This window comes from Osmerus mordax, chromosome 10 (assembly GCF_038355195.1).
Source record: "Osmerus mordax isolate fOsmMor3 chromosome 10, fOsmMor3.pri, whole genome shotgun sequence".
NCBI lineage: Eukaryota > Metazoa > Chordata > Actinopteri > Osmeriformes > Osmeridae > Osmerus > Osmerus mordax.
Genome location: NC_090059.1, coordinates 8,125,491 through 8,148,631, shown reverse-complemented (window position 1 = coordinate 8,148,631; position 23,141 = coordinate 8,125,491). Strand labels below are relative to the sequence as shown.

The window sequence follows — 23,141 nt, the reverse complement described above, 5'->3', positions numbered from 1 at the left end:
TTAACGTTGAACTTGATTCAAGAATCAATAAATAGTCAAATCAAGTACCAAATAGATATTCGTTATTATTTTCAAATTGACTATAAATTATAAATTATAGTAGACCTCAAAACGGAGATAGCCCCATTGTTATTGGTTAACCTAGTATAATATGACAGACCTATGGACAGACCATATTAACTCTATGGGACAGACATATTGAATGATTAGCTAGCTATCCCGGAAATGTTTTTTTTTCGTCGGGAGGCGGAGTCAGCAAAGGTAGCATGAGCCAGTCAACTTGCGTTCAGAGCGTAGACCCATTGATTTGTCCAGGAAACATCGAGGGCGAATGCGCTGTGTTGGTTAGCAAAGGGAACTGGGCTTGCGTTTAAACGAATCTACAATATCAGCTCGGTGAACATCGCAGCGGTACTAGTTTTGAACTGGTTTTAGGAGAGTGACCCATCAAAACTGGACATCAACCAAGCCCGGGTGAACTAGCGGGCACAAAGTGGACACAGCCGGGGCAACGACCGTTTCGAGTCAGGTGAGAGTCGGGCCCGACTCTTCACTTCAGTGTTTGGCTCTACAGGTGTTGTTAACAATATCTGACTAGCTAGCTAACAAGTTCGCAGACATTTGTAGTTGATGGTCATGTTGAGAAGCGCAATCTAAATCCGAAAAGCTGAATCTTAAGTTATAATCAACTCTTAACAACGTTGGAATAGATGTTGTTGGCAGCAGCATCCGACTACGAATATCATGGTTAGCTAACTGTGGGTGTAGCTTGCTAATTCTAGCTGTGCTAGCATAAGCTGGCAGACTCCAACGACATGCTAAAGCTAAAGTAGCACTAGCTCGTTAACTCAATACAGCAGCAGACTGCCAATCTGAATACTTTATTCAGTGCCAGAAAGTGTGAGCTAGGTAGCTCTACTGTAGTTAGCACTGAGTTAAGTCGTGTGTGAGTACTATGGACGTTACGACAAAGACAGTTTAGGTGCCGCTCTATCTAGCAATAATTAAGCTAATTCGAGCCAGTTAGCTGGCTAACATATTGTTAAGTCATTTAGGTTCAGGGCCATATAAACCGGCAAATTAACAAATCGCGTTTTCAGCGCTTCACCCAAGCCGATCGATATGGCACCATGTGAAACGTAAACATTTGGCATCAGGAAAGAAGAGTCCGGTCTGGAGCAAGGTGTGTCTCTACAACGGTGTCGGATTCATCAATGAGTAATTGTCTCTGTGTTTGGGGAGGGGGGCGTGGGGGCTTTGCTGCTAGATCCGTCACACCGGTTTTTCCAGTTTCGGAGCGAAATCATGTCCAAAACAACAATAACCTTGTACCCTAGCAGCATACAAAGTTAGGTGGTTGACTCCTGCGTTCCTTTTTACCCGGTGTGATCTACATCATACGGACGAGTCGATGCTGTACAGTCATGTGTTTGCTCTTCGGGAGAACCTATGCAAACAACCCGAGAACCTATACAAACAACCCGTAATCTATCTGACTCACTATTCGAGGCTGGCCGTTATTATATCTGAAAGGCAGGTTGCAGGTAACTAACGGCTCCCAGACTGTGAGAGAGAAATGAAGTTAGCCGTAGCCAACTTCTGGACATGCAAACGTTGAAGGACGATGTGCTCCTGACTCTCCCGTCCCCACCTGCATCTGTGCCCGGCTGAACAAAAAGTCATTGTGCTCGACAACAAACACTTCTTCTGTTACAGCTGGGACCTGCCATAGTCCACCTGAAGCTGTTCTCACAAAGGAGAAGCTTTGCCCCCTCGCAGGAAGAATATTTCGTCTTGACAACGTTTAAAACGGCAAAGCAATATCATTTTGCACATGGCCATCACATTTGAGTAATGCTAATGCAATGGCATCTAATTCTAGATGTGTGTTGAGTTGGTGTTTTCCACTGAGTAGCTATGAGGATAGGTGAAACTCACTTGAACTAAGGTCTCTCTTGTGGCCTTGAGTCCGCAACTCCAGTAGCTTCTGTCATACAATCTTTTGAACTCTCATAAGCACTAATCAGCTCTTCTGTGCGTGCTATTATGCAGATACGGTGACTTGTTAACCTAGATATTGTGTTGAGTCCCCTGATTCCCCTTTTACATGTGGTAACGTGGAACCAATTATTGCACAAGAGAAGTTATGTGTGGTTAGTTAATAAGACAGTGGAGGAAGTGGCGCCGTGGTAACATTGTTTACCAATTGTGTTTTGTTGGTCAGGCTTTTTAAGAAACGACCGTACATCAAATCCAAGGCCCACACCCAACTGTTTACTATGCTCTGCTTGCTGACTAGTAGGGGACATAGTTTTCGGGCTTTAGTATTAGTCTAATCCCGCTAATATTTGATGTCAAGGTTAGGTAAGTTTCATTTTTGTTATGGTTAGTTTGTCAACTGTTTATAGATGTCAGGGTGGGGACTGACATCCTGCAGGACACTTTCTGACCCCTGACAAGATCGCTGTCCTGCTGTTGGAGGGAGGCGGCAGAGAACCACAGCATTGGGGGTGCATCTCAATCTGCTGTGGTGGCCTCCTACTGTGCTATGTTCAGACTCTTGAAACCTCAGCACTACCGGTCTGTAATAATAACGTGTTCATGTAGCAGAACGGTTTATCCACAACGTACAGAGAGGGGATTTGAATCTGCGACCTCTTGCTTTCCCGGCATAAGCTCTAACCACTGAGCTACACCCGTCCCAGTTTGCTTCTTCATCGTGATGTTGTGCGCCAGAATGGGATTTTCGATGTGAGTGTGACAGGAGTCATCATCATCATCACTGAGAATAGCCCCAGAACATGCTGCTGACAGCACTTTCCTTTCTCAGTCGCTGCATTTGTTTAGGAAGTTTTCACATTTATTTAGCTGACCATTTTATCCAAAGCGACTTACAGTCCAGGGAGATTTGAACCTGGGACCTTGTGACGTTCAGTCACATGCCCTAACCTCGAGCTATACCGTCAGGGTCATGATGCTGGACAGCCTGCCCTGATGGCCTGCATCGCCTGGTCGATAGCATCATGTCAACTCTGACGGTTTGTTTATTGTCATCGATGACATCGGGTCTTAGTGAGGGCTGTTTTTTCTTCCGTTCTGGAGAGGTTTCAGTTGGATATAGGTGCCGATCTTTTGGGCATCTGTGAAGCTGTCTGTGAAATAGCTTGAAAAAGGGCCCTACAAATAATTTTGATTTCCAGAACATCTCAACCAAGGGCTTATTTCCTTGATTTAGGAAGGTTTGGACAGAACCGAGTGATTCAGCGGGATGGGGATCTGCCGTCTTTCAACAAGCTGTCATTGAAAGACTAACAGAGGACCTTGAGGATGTCCTTTACATGGATACAGGAAGTCGACGACTAACTGTAACCTACCTGCATGAAATTAGAGAAGGAAGACAACAGGCAGGCAGGCAGGGAGGGAGAGAGAGATGGAGAGAAAGAGAGAGGGTGTGTGTTGCCACTCCCTTACTCGTAAGTGTTGTCATAATCACAAGCCACGCTGGCACACACCTTGGCTGTCTTTGGCTCTTGGTTGCTTTCTGTAGTCACTTGGCCGGTTGTCTCTCTATCTCTCTCTCTGTCTCTGTCTCTGTGTGTGTGTGTGTGTGTGTGTGTGTGTGTGTGTGTGTGTGTGTGTGTGTGTGTGTGTGTGTGTGTGTGTGTGTGTGTGTGTGTGTGTGTGTGTGTGTGTGTGTGTGTGTGTGTGTGTGTGTGTGTGTGTGTGTGTGTGTGTGTGTGTGTGTGTGTGTGTGTGTGTGTGTGTGTGTGTGTGTGTGTGTGTGTGTGTGTGTGTGTGTGTGTGTGTGTGTGTGTGTGTGTGTGTGTGTGTGTGTGTGTGTGTGTGTGTGTGTGTGTGTGTGTGTGTGTGTGTGTGTGTGTGTGTGTGTGTGTGTGTGTGTGTGTGTGTGTGTGTGTGTGTGTGTGTGTGTGTGTGTGTGTGTGTGTGTGTGTGTGTGTGTGTGTGTGTGTGTGAGAACACGGTGAGGGTACAGCACTCAGCCCTCAACACTGCACTCCTCCACTGGAAGACGGCGTTTGTTTTGACTCATCTGCCCGTTTACAGGGGAGGTGCTCATGAGCACGACTCCCATCATGCTTTTTAGTTTGTTCGATTTTTTTTTTTTTTTTCTTCCTTCTGTTTTCTTCAAGCGCCTGAGACGCTAGTGATTGCATAAGCTTAGGACATAAGTAGCATGTTTGAGATGCCAGGCATTTCCTGGGCAGTCTGTCTGCTGTAGTAGGCTGGCGTGGTTGTTTGGCTGTCGAAGAGGGAGGAGAGAGTGTGTGTGTCCGTGTGTGTGTGTGTGTGCGATCCAGAACGCAGCCTGTATGGACTCGTCCGTGGCACCTCACTCACCTCCTGAAGATTTGCGGCGATGGAATGCCGGGAATTCTGGTGATGTCACAAAACTCCCACGACTCCCATGGATTTCGACACTGGCCGGTTTTCACCGCATTCACAACCACTTCTTGTGGTTTCGGTTCCTGTGGGGGACGATGGGTGTTGCTGGGTGGTAGAGCATTTGAATGCAGATCCAATGCCCCCTCCCCACACTCTTAATTCAATTCAGTAGTGCTGTATTGGCGAGAATGAGCGAGCCCCTGCTTTTATCGAATTATTTGCTAAATGAACACATTGCACATTATGTTTGGTTTGTGTGCGTGCGTGCGTGTTCAACTCTTGTGCTTGTTGACATTACAGGTGAATATAATAGCTCTAGCTAGCTAGTACTACTTTGGTACACAAATTATCTCACCACTGATCAAATAGTGTGTGTGTGTGTGTGTGTGTGTGTGTGTGTGTGTGTGTGTGTGTGTGTGTGTGTGTGTGTGTGTGTGTGTGTGTGTGTGTGTGTGTGTGTGTGTGTGTGTGTGTGTGTGTGTGTGTGTGTGTGTGTGTGTGTGTGTGTGTGTGTGTGTGTGTGTGTGTGTGTGTGTGTGTGTGTGTGTGTGTGTGTGTGTGTGTGTGTGTGTGTGTGTGTGTGTGTGTGTGTGTGTGTGTGTGTGTGTGTGTGTGTGTGTGTGTGTGTGTGTGTGTGTGTGTGTGTGTGTGTGTGTGTGTGTGTGTGTGTGTGTGTGTGTGTGTGTGTGTGTGTGTGTGTGTGTGTGTGTGTGTGTGTGTGTGTGTGTGTGTGTGTGTGTGTGTGTGTGTGTGTGTGTGTGTGTGTGTGTGTGTGTGTGTGTGTGTGTGTGTGTGTGTGTGTGTGTGTGTGTGTGTGTACGTGTCCATCCTTCAAGGTCATTGATAAGTTTTGTCCAACTGGAGTTCCTGGCATACTGTTCTGTTTGTTGTTGAGCAGAAGTCGTCCGTATCTTGGGCTTCTTCAGAAAAACATCAGCCGGCCTGCCTGGTCCTGTCAGTGTGCAGGTTGTTTAGAAAATACCTTGGCAGTTTGGGAAGTTTCTAGAATGTTTACCATGTGGCTCTGCCTGTGAAGGCTATGTGGTTGAATCAGAAAGGCTTTTATTAGCCGTGAAAGTTTGCACAGACAAGGAATGTACTTTGGCAGAAAGGATGAAGTTCGTGCGTGTGCAACATACAGTATACCACACGATTTCCCACCAAACCTGACTGACTGCAGCCTTGCTTGTGTAATCATTAACAGTACCAGACCCGTCAGGAACTGTCCTGCAATTCACCGTGAGAACACCAGCCCGCACGACCCCTGCTCTCTCAGTACTTTAATGAGTTTTGTTGAAAGAGGGTTAGGTTTGGGGTTACTGTTCCGGGGAGGGGGGGTCTGTAGCATATGAGTCTGAGGTCTACGCTGTGTGTGTGACAGTGGCAGGGAGGTAAGCGTCTGACCGTGCTGTCAGAGTGGACAGCACGGTCAGACGCTTGGTGGGGGGGCCTCCAGCCCTGCCTGCCTAGCTGGGGTTTCAGGAACACAGAGGCTGCTTCACGAGGGGGGGGGGGAGGGGGGGGGGGGTCTGGCTGGTCGAGCTTTGTGCCGCGCTGTGTGAAAGCCCAGCGTGAACTCGGAGGAAAGCAGGGCTGTTTCAGCACATGTGGCCGGGCTTCGACCCAGACGAGCACAATACTGGCAGGGCAGGACGCCCGGATGAGGAAACGATCTCGGTGTTTTTGTTTGATGAACTTGTTTCCCCTCCTCGTGTGTGTGTGTGTGTGACAGAGATATAATGGCACTCACAAGCGTGGTGTGTGTGTGTGTGTAATGGGGGGGAATTGGCTGAGTTCAGTGGTTAGGGAATCAGGCTATTAATCAGAAGGTTGCCGGTTCGGGCAAGGCACTTCACCCTACTTGCCCGTCTCCTTACTGCAAGTCTTTTTGTGTAAGAGCATCTGCTGCATGTAAATGATGGCGTGTGTGTTAATACTCTCATCCTGAGAGCGTGGACGCTGGCAACTCGGGCGACGTTTGTAACCGCGAATGATCCGAGGGGACGCAGCGAGTCTGGTGCCGCTGTCTTGGGAACCTCTCCCAAAGCCAACAGCAGATCTGGCAGGTGAGGAAGCTGGCCGGAGTGTAGGCGGCGGCGTGTGAGCCCGAGGAGTAACTAACACCGGCCCGACAGAAGCCCTCTCCGGTCTCCTCAGCCGGCCAGGCGCGTGGGTTGGATCAGACGGAATATTATGAATCACGCCTCACGCTGGAGCTCTGTGTCATGTCTCATAAACCCTTCAGGCTTGCCAAGTCTCCCCCTGGGACAGAATTTCCATTTGTCAGCCTAAAATATTAATAGAATGGGTTCAAATCGTCGGGTATAGTCATCTAGACATGGAGCGTCACAGAGGGCGTGACAGATTTCCCCATTTCGGCACCTGTAACCCGCACAAACCCTGTATTTTAACATCCCAAATAGAAAGATAAGCTGCGAGAGAGGACATTTCTTCTGTAGCCTAATAATAATGTGTTCAGAACAACGGTTGCTTTTATCCAAAGTGACCGTACAGGGCGGGGGGGGGGTGGGGGGCGGGGGGGTTTGAACCTGCAGTCACAGGAAGCTGTTCTCTTCCCATCACGGGTGAAGCCTGTGAGTCCTAAAGCTCTGTGGTTTGGGAGTTTCCTCCAGCGGTTAATTGTGGTTAGTTGTGGTTTTCTGGTTGTGACAAGTGTTCCGAGGGGCCGGGATTCTCTGCTTGCATTTTTTTGCCGTTGCTCAACGAGACGAGGCTGGAATTTAGGGGTGGATGAGGCTAGAGGCCGGGGGCCAGGGTTAGGCAGGGGCCAGAGGCGGGAGAGCCTGGGGCCGAGGTTGAAACCCAGGGCGGGGGCGGGGGCGGGGGGAGGAGATTTGCGACGGGATGTCGGGTCGATGGGTCCCTCGTGAGAACCACAGGGTTCGGTCTGTCACGTCGGCAAGGAAACGTGTTCAAGGTGCCTTTTCTCTCTCCCCCTAATCCTTCATCCCTCTCCTCTCATCCCTCCCCCCTTATCGTTCCCTTCTTTTCTCTGAAGTGGCCTCTTTAGAAACAACTTCTCTGCAACAGGTGGTTTCATCAGCTGTGTGTGTGTGTGTGTGTCTGTCTGTGTCTGTGTGCGTGAGAGAGTGTAATAGAACAATGGTCTCTTTATTTAGGGTCTCTGACCCTCTGCTCTCTCTAAGCAGAGCTCTGCCTACTCTGAGATCTGGAAAAAGTGTGTGTGTGCGTGCGCCTGTATGTGCATGTGACTAAAATGACACAGAGATGACACACACACACACACACACACACCCCACCTCAGGGTAGATTCCACTAGGTCCCTTTTATCCACCTGTTCATTTCTGATTGGATGGTAACTTCCTCGTTGCTGTTTGGAGAGCTCAGTGTCTCCAGGCCCACAGTGTCAGCTGACCTCTGCAGTGCTCACATAGGGGCTGTAAGAGTCTCTTCTCCTTCAACGTTATTGAATCTTCTTTGTCCTTCTCTCTCTCTGTCTCTCTCTGCCTCTCGCTCTCCCTCTCTCTGCCTCTCACTCGCTCTCTGCCTCTCCCTCTCTCTGCCTCTCGCTCTGCCTCTCTCTCTCAGGGTGTGTGGGCAGCAGAGAGAGAGTTGTCTGGAGTAGAGGATGAAGAGGTTCAGGAGACATGGCCACGAGACCCAGAGAGAACGCCTCAAACAAGAGCTGTATCACTTCAACAAGGTAGCTGCTCTCTCTCTATCACTTCAACAAGGTAGCTGCTCTCTCTATGACTTCAACAAGGTAGCTGCTCTCTCTCTATCACTTCAACAAGGTAGCTGCTCTCTCTCTATCACTTCAACAAGGTAGCTGCGCTCTCTCTCTATCACTTCAACAGGGTAGCTGCTCTCTCTTTCTCTCTATCACTTCAACAAGGTAGCTGCTCTCTATCACTTCAACAAGGTAGCTGCTCTCTATCACTTCAACAAGGTAGCTGCTCTCTCTCTCTATCACTTCAACAAGGTAGCTGCTTTCTCTCTCTCTCTCTCTCTCTCTCTCTATCACTTCAACAAGGTAGCTGCTCTCTCTCTCTCTCTCTCTCTATCACTTCAACAAGGTAGCTGCTCTCTCTCTCTATCACTTCAACAAGGTAGCTGCTCTCTCTCTCTATCACTTCAACAAGGTAGCTGCTCTCTCTCTCTCTATCACTTCAACAAGGTAGCTGCTCTCTCTCTCTCTCTCTATCACTTCAACAAGGTAGCATCTCTCTCTCTCTCTATCACTTCAACAAGGTAGCTGCTCTCTCTATCACTTCAACAAGGTAGCTTCTCTCTCTCTCTATCACTTCAACAAGGTAGCTGCTCTCTCTCTCTATCACTTCAACAAGGTAGCTGCTCTCTCTCTCTATCACTTCAACAAGGTAGCTGCTCTCTCTCTCTATCACTTCAACAAGGTAGCTGCTCTCTCTCTCTATCACTTCAACAAGGTAGCTTATCTCTCTCTCTATCACTTCAACAAGGTAGCTGCTCTCTCTATCACTTCAACAAGGTAGCTGCTCTCTCTATCACTTCAACAAGGTAGCTGCTCTCTCTCTCTATCACTTCAACAAGGTAGCTTATCTCTCTCTCTATCACTTCAACAAGGTAGCTTATCTCTCTCTCTATCACTTCAACAAGGTAGCTGCCCCCTCTCATTCTTGTTCCCTCTCTCCCCCAGACGGTGGAGCATGGCTTCCCTCACCAGCCTAGCGCTCTGGGGTTCAGCCCCTCCCTGCAGCTGCTGGCCATAGGAACACGCTCTGGAGCCATCAAGCTGTATCCTCCTCGTGTGTGTGTGTGTGTGTGTGTGTGTGTGTGTGTGTGTGTGTGTGTGTGTGTGTGTGTGTGTGTGTGTGTGTGTGTGTGTGTGTGTGTGTGTGTGTGTGTGTGTGTGTGTGTGTGTGTGTGTGTGTGTGTGTGTGTGTGTGTGTGTGTGTGTGTGTGTGTGTGTGTGTGTGTGTGTGTGTGTGTGTGTGTGTGTGTGTGTGTGTGTGTGTGTGTGTGTGTGTGTGTGTGTGTGTGTGTGTGTGTGTGTGTGTGTGTGTGTGTGTGTGTGTGTGTGTGTGTGTGTGTGTGTGTGTGTGTGTGTGTGTGTGTGTGTGTGTGTGTGTGTGTGTGTGTGTGTGTGTGTGTGTGTGTGTGTGTGTGTGTGTGTGTGTCTCAAGGAGAACAAACTGTTACTAAACCCACGCTTACCTGGAGACTGCGTGAGGAGAGAGAGAGGGAGATCTCTGCATCGGTTTGAAACACAATCCAGCTCATTGACCGTGTTCTGGAGCCAGTCAGTACACTCCTCCCATTGTCTCACACACGCATGCACAGTGATAATGTTGTCTCTCATTCATACAATGCGTGGGCTTGTCCCAGCTGTAACAACACACATCAAGGCAGTTTAAGAGCGAGGGCTCATCCCCGGACTGACACACACCACAGCTACAGCACACTGCGTCATTCTTGTCAGGATCTGTCTCTTGTCAGACTGCAGAGTTGTTTATAAAGCCATGAAAAGGATTGTGTTTGTGTGTGTGTTGTGTTGTTGTAGTAGTAGTACCAGTAGTAGTCTTTCACCCATGGTCAGGTGTGTGTGTGTGTGTGTGTATCATTATTCTTTGACCAGTGTCCAGGTATGTAGGTGTATCTATGTGGTGTATATCTATGTGGTGTAGGAGTATTCCTTGACCAGTGTCCAGGTATGGGGCTCCAGGTGTAGAGTTCATGGGTCTGCATGATGAGAACGCCACGGTAACACAGGTGCACTTCCTGCCACACCAGGTGAGTGGACACGCATGCGCACACCATATACTACATAGACATACACACACACTACATAAACACACACACACACTACATAGACATACACACAAACTTACATAGACACGCACACACTACATAGACACACACACACTACATAAACACACACACACACACACACTACATAGACACACACACACACTACATAGACACACACACACACTACATAGACACACACAGACACTACATAGACACACACACACTACATAGACACACACACACTACATAAACACACACTACATAGACACACACACACACTACATAGACACACACAGACACTACATAGACACACACACACATTAGAGACACATGCACCCACAAACCTCAGATTTGATATCATATAGTCAAATTCCTATGTGTTTTTTTTTTTTGATGCTTCTACTGTGCTACGTGTGCAGGTGGAGCTGGTGACTCTGCTGGATGACAACAGTCTCCACATGTGGACGCTGAGAGCTCATCATGGCGTGTCTGAGCTGCTGGAGATAGGACGCTTCACACTCACAGGACCACCAGGGTGAGACACACACACACACAGACACTGACTCACACTTGACACATACACACACACAGACATGACACAGACACATACTGGACCTTACACCAAAACAACTTGTAAGCAAGTCTTTTTTTGGTCTCTTTATATTTTCTTTCCATGACTCTCTCTCTCTCTCTCTCTCCCTCCCCCCCTCCCCAGAGCCCCCCCCAGTGTGACGAGGGTGACGGCGGTGCTGGCCCACTCCTCCGGGGAGCTGCTGCTGCTGGGGACGGAGGGGGGCCACGTGTTCGTGGTGGAGGTGCCTGGCTTCAGGGAGCTGGAGGAGAGGAACATCAGCCTGGAGAACGTCACCTCCAGGTAGGACTCTCACACACGCACGCACACACACACACTCCCTCACACGCAGGTACAAACACTTACACACACACACACGCACACATCTACTGGCACGGTCACACACATGCACAAACTCACTAATAAAGCTGAACACAAAAAAATCATAACCCCCCCCACCACCACCACCACCAGTGTACCAGAAGACTACCTGGGCCGCAAGAGCCTGGAGCACGTGGAGGCCCTGCAGGAGAACCCCCTCAACCCCCAGCAGGTGCTGCTGGGCTACGGGCGAGGCCTCATGGTGGTCTGGGACCTGGAGAGGCAGTGTGCCGTGCAGCACATCCCCGCCACGCAGGTGAGGACCTGGAGGGGGAACCTACAGGGGCAGGTCTGGTCTGGACAGGTTAGGGTCTGGTCTGGACAGGTTAGGGTCTGGTCTGGATAGGTTAGGGTCTGGTCTGGACAGGTTAGGGTCTGGTCTGGACAGGTTAGGGTCTGGTCTGGATAGGTTAGGGTCTGGTCTGGACAGGTTAGGGTCTGGTCTGGACAGGTTAGGGTCTGGTCTGGATAGGTTAGGGTCTGGTCTGGACAGGTTAGGGTCTGGTCTGGACAGGTTAGGGTCTGGTCTGGACAGGTTAGGGTCTGGTCTGGACAGGTTAGGGTCTGGTCTGGTCTGGTCTGGAAAGGTTAGGGTCTGGTCTGGACAGGTTAGGGTTAGGTTTGGACTGAGGGGATCGGACCTGAGGTCCTGTTTTCGTTTGTTCCACAGCAACTGGAGAGCGTGTGGTGGACCGAGGACGGCGGCCGTGTCCTGAGTTCCCATAGCGACGGCAGCTACTGCCGGTGGACGGTGGGTGGGGAGGACACCGAGGAGGAGCAGGACAAGTCTGACACTCCCTACGGTGAGAGAGAGGGCGTGTGACTGTATACATGTGTGTGTGTGCGTGTGAGAGAGTGATCTCAGTGAGTAACTGAATCTTTCTTCGGTTCCCCTTCAGGTCACTTCCCCTGTAAGGCTATCTCTAAGATCATCCAGCTAGCCACAGAACAAGGGTAAGCTCTCTATCTCTCTCTCTCTCTCTCTCTGTATCTCTCTCTCTACCTCGCGCTGGTTTTGTCTCTTTGCATCTCTCTTTCACTTTATCGCACTCTGAATCTCTTTCTCTCATCCTTCTCCATCTTGTATAGTCTCCGGTCTCGGTCTCGTACAGCTTTGTCTCTCTGCCCCGCTGCTGTAATGTTTAACCAACATTCCCCATTCCAGTATACATGAGTCACTCAGCAAATACCGTTTGTTACAGTGTGTTTACCAGGGTCTCTGTGTGTATGTCCTGTTTGCCTTGTGTGTGTGTGTGTGTGTGTGTGCACGCAGGCCTCCGTTCCTGCTGTTCAGCGGCGGCATGCCCCGGGCCAGCTACGGGGACAGGCACTGCATCAGTGTGATCCACAACAAGACCCACGTGGCGCTGGACTTCACCTCCAGGATCATCGACTACTTCGTCATCAGAGACGGGCCCCAGCACGCCGGTTAGCAGCACACACACACACACACACACACACAGGGACACGCGCGCACACACACACACTTCCCGTTCCCCTATTTATTTTCTCTTCTCCTTCCTCTCTTTGTCCTTCTCCACCCTTCACACGTCGGTCTCTCCCTCCTGCCTCCCCTCCCCCCCCCAGGTGACCCCAGTGCGCTGGTGGTGCTGGTGGAGGAGGAGCTGGTGGTGGTGGACCTCCAGACGGAGGGCTGGCCGGTCATCCAGACCCCCTACCTGGTGCCCCTGCACTGCTCGGCCATCACCTGCTCCCACCACGCCTCCGCCATCCCCCTTAAGCTCTGGGAGAGGTTGCAGGCTGCCGGGGAGCTGCAGAACACTCACTACTCCCAGAAGGTGGGTCTCCACACACACACACACGCACACAAGTTCAAAACGTGGGTGTACACACAGACGCCAGACCAGAGAGAACGGATGATTCTTCGAAATAATTGTCCCTTCTCTCTCTCCTCTCCTCTCCTCCCCCCCTCCCCTTCCAGCCGTGGCCGATCACGGGAGGGCAGAACCTGGCTCCAGACTCTCCCCAGAGAGACCTGCTGCTCACTGGGTCAGTACACTCACCGCACCACACCACACCACACACCATCCTCATACATACACTATACACACACCTCAAATACACCACACAAGCACTATCTATAATAGTCTCTACGTGTGTGTGTGCGTGCAGACACGAGGACGGGACGGTTCGTTTCTGGGACGCATCGGGGGTGTGTCTGTACCCCATGTACAAGCTGAGCACAGCAGGGGTGTTCCACACCGACGCCGACCCCAACGACAACATGAACCAAGGCTCCGAGGGAGAGTGGCCCCCCTTCAGGAAGGTGTGTGTGAGAGGACAGTGTGCGTGTGTGAGGACAGTGTGGAGTGTGTGTGTGTGTGAGGACAGTGTATGTGTGTTTGTGTGTTTCAACGGGGGCCCACACATACACCACATCGTCTACACACACACACACCCTCTCTCTCTCTCTCCCGCCCTCCCTCCATGTCTCCTCCCTTTCGTCCCTCTCTCCTTCCTCCTTTCCTAGACCAGTGGGGGGTGAGGGTCACGACCTCTGACCTGCTGCTGTCTCTCTGCAGGTTGGCTGTTTCGACCCCTACAGCGACGACCCCCGCCTGGGCATCCAGAAGATCCACCTCTGCAAGTACAGTGGATACCTGGCCGTCGCCGGCACTGCCGGACAGGTGAGACATGCACACCTCACCTGCCCTGTAGGAGAGACGTGCACACCTCACCTGCCCTGTAAGAGAGACGTGCACACCTCACCTGCCCTGTAGGAGAGACATACACACCTCAACTGCCCTGTAGGAGAGACGTGCACACCTCACCTGTCCTGTAGGAGGGACGTACACACCTCACCTGCCCTGTAGGAGAGACGTACACACCTCACCTGCCCTGTAGGAGAGACGTGCACACCTCACCTGCCCTGTAGGAGGGACGTACACACCTCACCTGCCCTGTAGGAGGGACGTACACACCTCACCTGCCTTGTAGGAGGGACGTACACACCTCACCTGTCTTGTAGGAGGGACGTACACACCTCACCTGCCCTGTAGGAGAGACGTGCACACCTCACCTGTCCTGTAGGAGAGACGTGCACACCTCAACTGCCCTGTAGGAGAGACGTGTACACCTCACCTGCCCTGTAGGAGGGACGTACACACCTCACCTGCCCTGTAGGAGAGACGTGCACACCTCACCTGCCCTGTAGGAGAGACGTACACACCTCACCTTCCCTGTAGGAGAGACGTGCACACCTCACCTTCCCTGTAGGAGAGACGTGCACACCTCACCTGCCCTGTAGGAGAGACGTGCACACCTCACCTTCCCTGTAGGAGAGACGTGCACACCTCACCTGCCCTGTAGGAGAGATGTACGCCATTCACCGGTTACATAGGAGAGACCAGACGCCTGTCCTGTAGTACGAGAGACCAACACACCCCACCTGTTACACGAGAGACCAGACACCTGTCTCTCAGGAGAGACCAGATGGCACTGCTCCCCCTGGTGGCTAGTGAACTGTACTGCCGTACAATGACAGTCCCCTCCCCCCAAACATCCACTCAAAGTAGTACTGCAATAGCAGTATTCTGTTATTGTAGGATTTTGTATTAATCTAAAGTGTCTAATGTCATCGCTACCTCCACTTGCCTTCTCTCCTACCCTCTTCTCTGCCCTCCTCTATCTCCCCGCCATCTCTCTCTCCACCCCCCCCCCCCACTCGTATTTCTCCCCCCCCACCCTCTTCCTCCCCCCTTCCAGATCCTGGTGTTAGAGCTGAACGATGAGGAAGCAGAACAGACTGTTGAAGCGAAGGTAGCTGACTTGCTGCAGGGGCAGGAAGGATTCCGCTGGAAGGTATGCCCTCTACTGTACCCTACTGTACTGGACTATATATACTGCACTGCACTGTGTATACTGACTATATATACTGTACTGGACTATATATACTGTACTGGACTATATATACTGCACTGCACTGTATATACTGACTATATATACTGTACTGGACTATATATACTGTACTGGACTGTATATACTGTACTGCACTGTATATACTGTACTGCACTGGACTATATATACTGGACTGCACTATATATACTGTACTGCACTGTATATACTGGACTGTATATACTGTACTGCACTATATACTGTACTAGACTGTATATACTGTACTGCACTATATATACTGTACTGCACTGGACTATATATACTGTACTGGACTGTATATACTGTACTGGACTGGACTGTATATACTGTACTGGACTGTATATACTGTACTGGACTGGACTGTATATACTGTACTGCACTGTATATACTGTACTGAACTGTATATACTGTACTGCACTGTATATACTGTACTGGACTGTATATACTGTACTGCACTGTATATACTGTACTGGACTGCACTATATGTACTGTATTGCACTGTATATACTGTACTGCACTATATATATATACTGTACTGCACTGTATATACTGTACTGCTATGTATATACTGTACTGGACTGTATATACTGTACTGGACTATATATACTGTACTTTACTGTGCTGTAGTCTGATCACTAATGATTCAGGTCATAATTACATGAAGAGATCATGGATCCTTTCAAAGGAAATGTCTCCCTCTGCCCCCCCCCCCCCCCCAGGGCCACACCCGTCTGGACGTGAAAGAGGAGCCTGTCCTGTTCCCGGCAGGGTTCCAGCCCTGCTGCCTGGTGCAGTGCCAGCCCCCGGCCGTGGTCACGGCCCTCACCCTGCACTCTGACTGGAGGCTGCTGGCCTTCGGCACCAGCCACGGCTTCGGCCTCCACGACTACCAGCAGAGGAACAACGTCCTGGTCAGGTAGGGGTGTGTGTGTGTGTGTCCTGCTCCCTGCTGTGTGAACGTGTGTGTCTAAGCGTGTGTGTGTCTAAGCGTGCGTGTGTGTCTAAGTGTGTGTGTATCTAAGCGTGTGTCTAAGCGTGCGCGTGTGTCTAAGCGTGCTTGTGGTCCTGCAGGTGCACCCTGAACCCCAGTGACCAGCTGGCCATGGAGGGCCCTCTGTCCCGGGTGAAGAGCATCAAGAAGTCCCTGCGTCAGTCCTTCAGGAGGATCAGGAGGAGCAGGGTGTCCCTGCGCAAGCACCACGTCAACCACGCCTCCAAGGTCTCTCTCTCACACACACTCCTACACACACGCACATACCGTTGAGAAAGCAAAGAAAACCTTTGCGATGTTGACTCCTCTTCTTCTCCGCCCCCCCCCCCCCCCAGCTGCAGGAGGCTAATGCTCGCCTGGAGGCGGAGCTGGCTGAGATGGAGCTGGCTCCGGTCCAGAGGAAGATCGAAGCTCGCTCCTCCGACGACTCCTTCACCGGGCTCGTCCGCACGCTCTACTTTGCCGACACCTTCCTCTCCGACAGTGAGTCTCTCTCACACACACACACACACACACACACACACACACACACACACACAGCCCCAGAGGGTCAGAGCTCCCCCAGCACCAGGGACAGTGGCCCGGCTGCCTCATCCAACTGTTTCCTGTTTCCTGCTCGGCGAACAAGCCGCACGGCTGCGACTCATCCCTGTTAGAAACGTTTGTCTTGTGAATTGAAACACCTTTTGGGATACCTGAATATATGCATGCATGTGTGCGCATACACCGACATTCGTTTGATCATTGATCTCGCGTTCGATCGGTTAGCTGATCCAGAGTGTTGACTCCTCGTCCCTTTAGGCTCTCACAGCACGCCCTCTCTGTGGGCAGGGACCAATGGCGGCTCTGTATTTGCCTACATGCTCCGCCTCCCGCCTACGGAGCGCAGAACAGAGGACCCCGTCACGGCACATCCTGGTGAGACACACACACATTCTCTCTCACGCACACACACACACACACATTCTCTCTCAGTCTCACACACATTCAATCTCACACGCTCTTTCTCTCTCTCACCTCTCCACCCCCTCCCCCCCCCCCCCCCCCCCCTCCTCTAGCTAAGGAGATCCAGCTGATGCACAGGGCCCCGGTGGTGGGTCTGGCCGTGCTGGACGGCCGTGGCAGCCCCCTGCCCGAGCCCCTGGAGGTGGCCCACGATCTGGCCCGCTCGCCTGACATGCAGGGCACACACCACCTGCTGGTCGTGTCTGAGGAGCAGTTCAAGGTGGATACACATGCACACACAAACACTTTATACGCACACACACAGACAGATCTATGCATACACGCATCTAAGATGTGCACGCATGAATACACACACACACACACTTACACACATATACTGCACACAGAAACACACACAAATACTGTATATACACAAACTAACACCTGCCACACTGCACATTTGCATATGACATTTCAATGAAGAGGTTATTTACATGTGTGTGTGTGTGTGTGTGTGTGTGTGTGTGTGTGTGTGTGTGTGTGTGTGTGTGTGTGTGTGTGTGTGTGTGTGTGTGTGTGTGTGTGTGTGTGTGTGTGTGTGTGTGTGTGTGTGTGTGTGTGTGTGTGTGTGTGTGTGTGTGTGTGTGTGTGTGTGTGTGTGTGTGTGTGTGTGTGTGTGTGTGTGTGTGTGTGTGTGTGTGTGTGTGTGTGTGTGTGTGTGTGTGTGTGTGTGTGTGTGTGTGTGTGTGTGTGTAGGTTTTCAGCCTGCCAAAGGTGAGCGCCAAGATGAAGCTGAAACTCACCGCCACCGACGGCTCTCGCGTGCGGCGAGTGGGCGTGGCCTGGTTCGTCAGCAGCCAATCGGAGGACTACGGCGAGAGCGGCCTGGTGGTCCTGACCAATCAGGGGGACCTGCAGGTGGTGTCGCTGCCGGGGCTGAAGGTGCAGGTGCGCTACCCCTGCGTCCGCCGAGAAGACGTCAGCGGCATCGCCTCCTGTGTGTTCACCAAGCACGGCCAGGGTGAGACACACACACACACACACACACACACACACACCCTCATTCACACACTGACACTCACTCCAACCCTCCCCTCCTCCTCCTCCCTTCCTCTCCTCTCCACCTCGTCTCTCCTCCAGGTTTCTATCTCATCTCTCCGTCCGAGTTTGAGCGCTTCTCCCTGTCGGCCCGCTGCGTGGTGGAGCCTCGCTCTCTGGTGGAGCTGCCTTCCTCCTCCTCCTCGTCCTCCTCACCGCCCCAGCCCCGCGTTCAGCCCGACGGGGCGTCTGCCGAGCACAGGTACGCATACACACACACCCCGCCACACACACACACACACGCAGACATGCAAACTTACGTGTGTGTTTAAACACTAGTTCTTTGTTCGACTTCATGTCATTACAGAAACTCCAGGAGGAACAGTGTTGATCCAGGTAAGGAGTGTGTGTGTGTGTTGTGTGTGTGTTGTGTGTGTGTTTTGCCTGTGCTTGTGTGCACTGCTTTAAATGAGAACGTTCACACGTGTGTGCTGCTTGGCTTCCTGCCAAGTCTCCCGTTTTCACCTCAACAGTCTTACCTGGTTAAATACAAAACCCCAAACCCAACGTACAGTACCTTAACACACGTGCATGTGTCATTGCCTAACTGAGCAAACTAACTAATGTAAAAGGTGTTCACGGAAGCATCGCTCACTCAGATCTCAAACGCACAGACACACACACACACACAAGGTCTACACACACTCATAAAGCACTCTGTTAGGTGTTATAACGGTCTGCTTGTGCCAATGTACTGCCAACCTGCCTGTCTCCACGCACACACACAGGCACAGTGTTTGCGGGCAGTGTGTGTGCGTGTGTGTGAGGAGTGTTGTCAAGCTGACTGCTTGCTGCCCCGTGTCTTCCAGAGAGTGCTGCTAGGCGTATTATGGAGCATGCTTTGCTGAATGACGAGAGTGAGTACTCCATATAGAACCAACCCTAACCTGTAGACCTAACCCTAACCTGTAGATCTAACCTGTAAACCTAACCCTAACCTGTAGATCTAACCCTAACCTGTAGACCTAACCTGTAGACCTAACCCTAACCTGTAGACCTATCCCTAACCTGTAGACCTAACCCTAACCTGTAGATCTAACCCTAACCTGTAGACCTAACCTGTAGACCTAACCCTAACCTGTAGACCTAACCCTAACCTGTAGACCTAACCTGCATCTGTAGACCTAACCTTAACCTGTAGACCTAACCTGCATCTGTAGACCTAACCTTCATCTGTAGACCTAACCTTCATCTGTAGGACCTAACCTTCACCTGTAGACCTAACCTTCACCTGTGGACCTAACCTTCACCTGTAGACCTAACCTTCACCTGTAGACCTAACCTTCACCTGTAGACCTAACCTTCACCTGTAGACCTAACCTTCACCTGTAGACCTAACCCTAATCTGTAGATCTACCCTAACAGCATGTAGACCCATATTCACCTAAAGACCTAATCTTCACCTTTTTAGACCTAACCCTGTAGTCCTAACCTTAACCACTGATAAGAGACGGTAACATTTAGATTGTGTGAAATGTGCTGACTCGTATGAACTGTCTTCACCACTCAACCCCTGACTACCAACACTCACGGCCGCTGCAAAGCTCTGTAAGTTCGCTGGCTTCGTCTGTTGCCACGGCTCCTGACCTGGTCAAACAGACGGGTCCAGGAGGGGCGGAGTCGCACCCGGCATGGGCGGAGTCACATCAGCCGAGGTCTCTACATCCCCCATGATGTCATCGCACATGTCACCACTTCCCATCTTAACCCTGACATGGCAGTGTGCTGTGATTAGTGTTTTTTATTTTGTATTTGTTTTATTGATCCGATAACATCACACTCCTGGTTGATAGATTCCTGAAGGGGACTGTTTGTATTATGCAGAATCATTTCAGTTTTGTGTGTAGTGTATTCAGTCTGTGTTGTGTAGTGTTTCTGGAGAGCCTGGATTGTGTTTTTTTGTTGTGTAGTGTTGTTGTGTCTCAATGTTGACAGTGTGTGTTTTCCTGGGCAGGTGTGCTCCAGGAGATCCAGAAGTCTCTAGAAGGAGACCACACGTGAGTAGACCATCACCTGACCTCACCCTCGCCTTGTCACTGAAGACGGGCGCCATGGTGATGTTAATGCGTGTTTGTGTCTGTCCGTGTGTGTGTCCCACAGGACGTTTCTGGAGAACAATGTGAAGAGCTCTCTGTCTGGAGACAAGTTGCTGAGCAACGGAGGTGAGACTGGGAGCTGATCTGTAGATGATGACGATGATGACGACATAATGCTGTGTAACTCAACACTAACCTGATGTGTCTCCTCTCCCAGACTAACGCAGTCCCCCCCCACCCCCTGTGCCTGAGGCGTGCTGGAATCTGCCAGCCCAGCCCTGCCCCCCCCCCTCCCCCCTCACCACGCCCACACTACTGCTACTACTACCACTACTGACCCCTGACCCTGCAGACCCACTTCCTGCTCACACAAAGCCACTCCCCCGGCCCTGAGGCCTGCTGGCTGGGGGTGCCCAGCCGTGGGTGGGACCTGTGTGAGGGGAAGCTGTTCGAGGTCCCTCGGTGTGCCTATGGAGGGAACTACCACCACCTGTGCCTAAGTCAGCTGCTGTCACCTGGCAACCAGCGGAAGCTGCCTCCAAACCCCACAAAACACCAGAAGGAGACAGGGTGTTTTTTTTATTTTGTTTTTTTTATCGGAAGCCATTAAATGACACGCACATTCCACAGCGTGTATCCTCCTGTATCACTATCATGATTTTATTTGTTGTTTTTATAATTTTAGTAATTTAATTTCTACCTGCGATTAGCACCTGCTATGTTTAATTTGACTTGCTAAAACCTCAGAAACCTTGAAAACATTCAGCAGGGTTTATCCCAAGTAGCTGTTTATTAATGCTGACAAGACTTTGTTTGGGGCGAAAGAGCAAAAGCCCTGCGAATGACTACGAAGCCTTCCGGCTGTTTCCACACGGATGCAGGAGCAGACATATCCACACCCAGAGTCCTCCAGCTAACCGCTAAGTCCTCTGTAGAGAACCGGTGATGTGTGTAGTCACCAAGAACGCCACGTCACAACAGACCCCGCCTCTACCGTCCATGCATTGAACTGGTATAACCTGTTATAACCCGCTGTAGGTACTTCTCCCCTGTTATGAAGTTCACAATGCTGTACTTTCTAGGGCAACAACTTCCTGTGGGCCTCAAGTTTTTTGAAAAAAAAAGTTTGTATCTAAGCCTTTTTTTATGCCAGCTATGAATATTGTAATTTAGGAATGTAATTTTAAGATATTGTAGTCAAATGTTTAATATATATGTATATGAATCTGTTCTGACAGTGGGTCTATTTTAAGCGGGGTTGGCTGCAACAGTCTGATCTTACAAGGAAATATTTTGGTACATTTTTCCAAAAATGCTGGGTATTTTGTAGCATCTTTGGCCTAGAATATATTTTTGTAGTGAATGTCAAGTATGAGAACCCTAATTTTTGATTTGTAACTTCACACTACACTGTGTCCTGCTGGAAAATTACAATGTTTTTTCACGAGTATCTGTGTCAGTGTTTTATTTCATTCATGCTCGTTTACTTATGTTTCCTTTTCTTCGCATGGTACATATCCAGGTATTAAATATTTAGCTATAGAACTATTCAGAAATTCATACTAAAAAGTACCAAGAATATAGTATTTACTAGATATATGTATATATACCACTAACTAATAATCAAAAAAATTGGTACACGAGTAGAGAATGTATTTATGGAGATATCTTGCGATATTCAGACCATATGTACACCAGAGAAAATTGTATGTATTTAGAGAGTAGGTTTTTAAATGCAGACCATTCCTTGACTCCAGTGAAATACTTTTAGACCTATGCACCACTGATCATTGATTTTCCTCTGTACATTATTCAAATATTCATAAAGTAGTTATTCATAAAGTAGATGTTCAGTCTGTACATTCCCGAGAATAATGTATGTATTCATGAGTGTCTGGGAAGAAGGGGGGCGAAAGAGGTGCTGTTATGCTGAAGTGGGTAAAGTAGGTATCAGCTGTCATACAAGCACAGCCAACGGTTATACTCATGTATTATGGAGAGAAGCTTTGTCTGTTAATCACCCTGGGCACAATCGCTTAGCTGCAACCTGACCTACCTGGACACATGGGGCTGGGGTTGCACTAGCTAGCATACACCTCCCTCATACCTGGGAAAGCAGATATATAGAGTATAGTAGAAGAATATAGAGAGAAGGAAAATTATCAGTTTTAGCGTCTCTGTTACTATCTGGGGTGGGTGTGTTTTGGTGGTTCAGGCATTTGACTGAAGGTCACAGGTTCAAATCCCCTTGGACTGAAGAAAGTGTCACTACATCGTACTGCGACACGTTGATGCACAGAAGAAGTTGGCGAAAAATAGTGCTTTGTTTTTTAGTGGAAAATTGAGAACCTGTTACCAGCATTCCAGAACACTGATGGAATCTCGCAGACCTGGAGTGATCTAACTCTCTTCCACTCCCTCCCTCTTTCTCTCATCTATCAACATCTATTGTCAGTCACTCCCCACTGCCTATCTCATTTCCTCTCCAGCATTCACCAGCTGGCCATATGAATAGCTGTATAACTCTTTGGCCTGCCAAAGTAGGTTCAATTATTCAAATGCATCATGCATGTGTGTGTGTGTGTGGTTGTGTGTGTGTCTCTGTTTAGGCCTTTGTCATATTTGTGGGTTGGTGTTCTGTGCATGTGTGTGTGGGGAGGCCTTTGTATTATTTGTGAGTGGGTGTGTGTGGGGAGGGGGGGTCTACCCCAAATCTCTCTAAGCATGTGTGTGTGGGTCAATGACACCGGGTCTGCAGGACAAGCACGGACACTTTCCAGACCCCCAGCATGCGGGGGATCACACCTGAGAAGCCAGGTAAGCTATATCACCCTGCTGAACTCCTGCAGAGAGCACACACACACACTATAGCAGCGTGACAACATTTAGATGATAAAGAGATAGCTAGAGATAGTTGTGCTGTGTAGGCGGCTGGCTCGAATGAGCACTCACAGGAGGGGGGGGGGGGGGAGGAGGGCTGAACCATCCTGCATGTGTTTACATCGTGTGGTTGTGATGAACGGAACAGTCAGAGCCCTCGCTGTCGCGGTTT

General features: G+C 50.1%; 1 protein-coding gene across 2 annotated transcripts; it reads left to right on the top strand.

Moving 5' to 3' along the window:
• The first annotated feature begins 319 nt into the window (after window positions 1-319).
• Window positions 320-21,537, top strand: llgl2 (LLGL scribble cell polarity complex component 2). Of its 2 annotated transcripts, XM_067244618.1 has the most exons (27): window positions 320-529; window positions 7,975-8,089; window positions 9,062-9,159; window positions 10,074-10,155; window positions 10,593-10,708; window positions 10,889-11,047; window positions 11,219-11,381; window positions 11,796-11,928; window positions 12,025-12,079; window positions 12,399-12,553; window positions 12,713-12,924; window positions 13,068-13,135; window positions 13,259-13,412; window positions 13,669-13,773; window positions 14,852-14,947; window positions 15,739-15,935; window positions 16,091-16,238; window positions 16,346-16,493; window positions 16,812-16,928; window positions 17,069-17,235; window positions 17,712-17,976; window positions 18,096-18,255; window positions 18,361-18,389; window positions 18,863-18,910; window positions 20,008-20,050; window positions 20,154-20,215; window positions 20,307-21,537. In XM_067244618.1, the coding sequence occupies exons 2-27, from the start codon at window positions 8,015-8,017 to the stop codon at window positions 20,309-20,311; spliced, it is 3,060 nt and encodes a 1,019-aa protein (XP_067100719.1). In that variant the 5' UTR covers window positions 320-529; window positions 7,975-8,014; the 3' UTR covers window positions 20,312-21,537. The 2 variants fall into 2 exon arrangements, with proteins under 2 accessions (XP_067100719.1, XP_067100720.1); XM_067244619.1 differs by lacking the exon at window positions 18,863-18,910.
• Window positions 21,538-23,141: the final 1,604 nt, after the last annotated feature.

Coding starts and splice junctions, on each gene's coding strand:
- llgl2 (XM_067244618.1), top strand. CDS start 8,015: ATGAAGAGGTTCAGGAGACATGGCCACGAGACCCAGAGAGAACGCCTC. Junction 11,929..12,024: donor CAAGTCTGACACTCCCTACG/GTGAGAGAGAGG, acceptor GTTCCCCTTCAG/GTCACTTCCCCTGTAAGGCT. Junction 16,239..16,345: donor ACGTCAACCACGCCTCCAAG/GTCTCTCTCTCA, acceptor CCCCCCCCCCAG/CTGCAGGAGGCTAATGCTCG.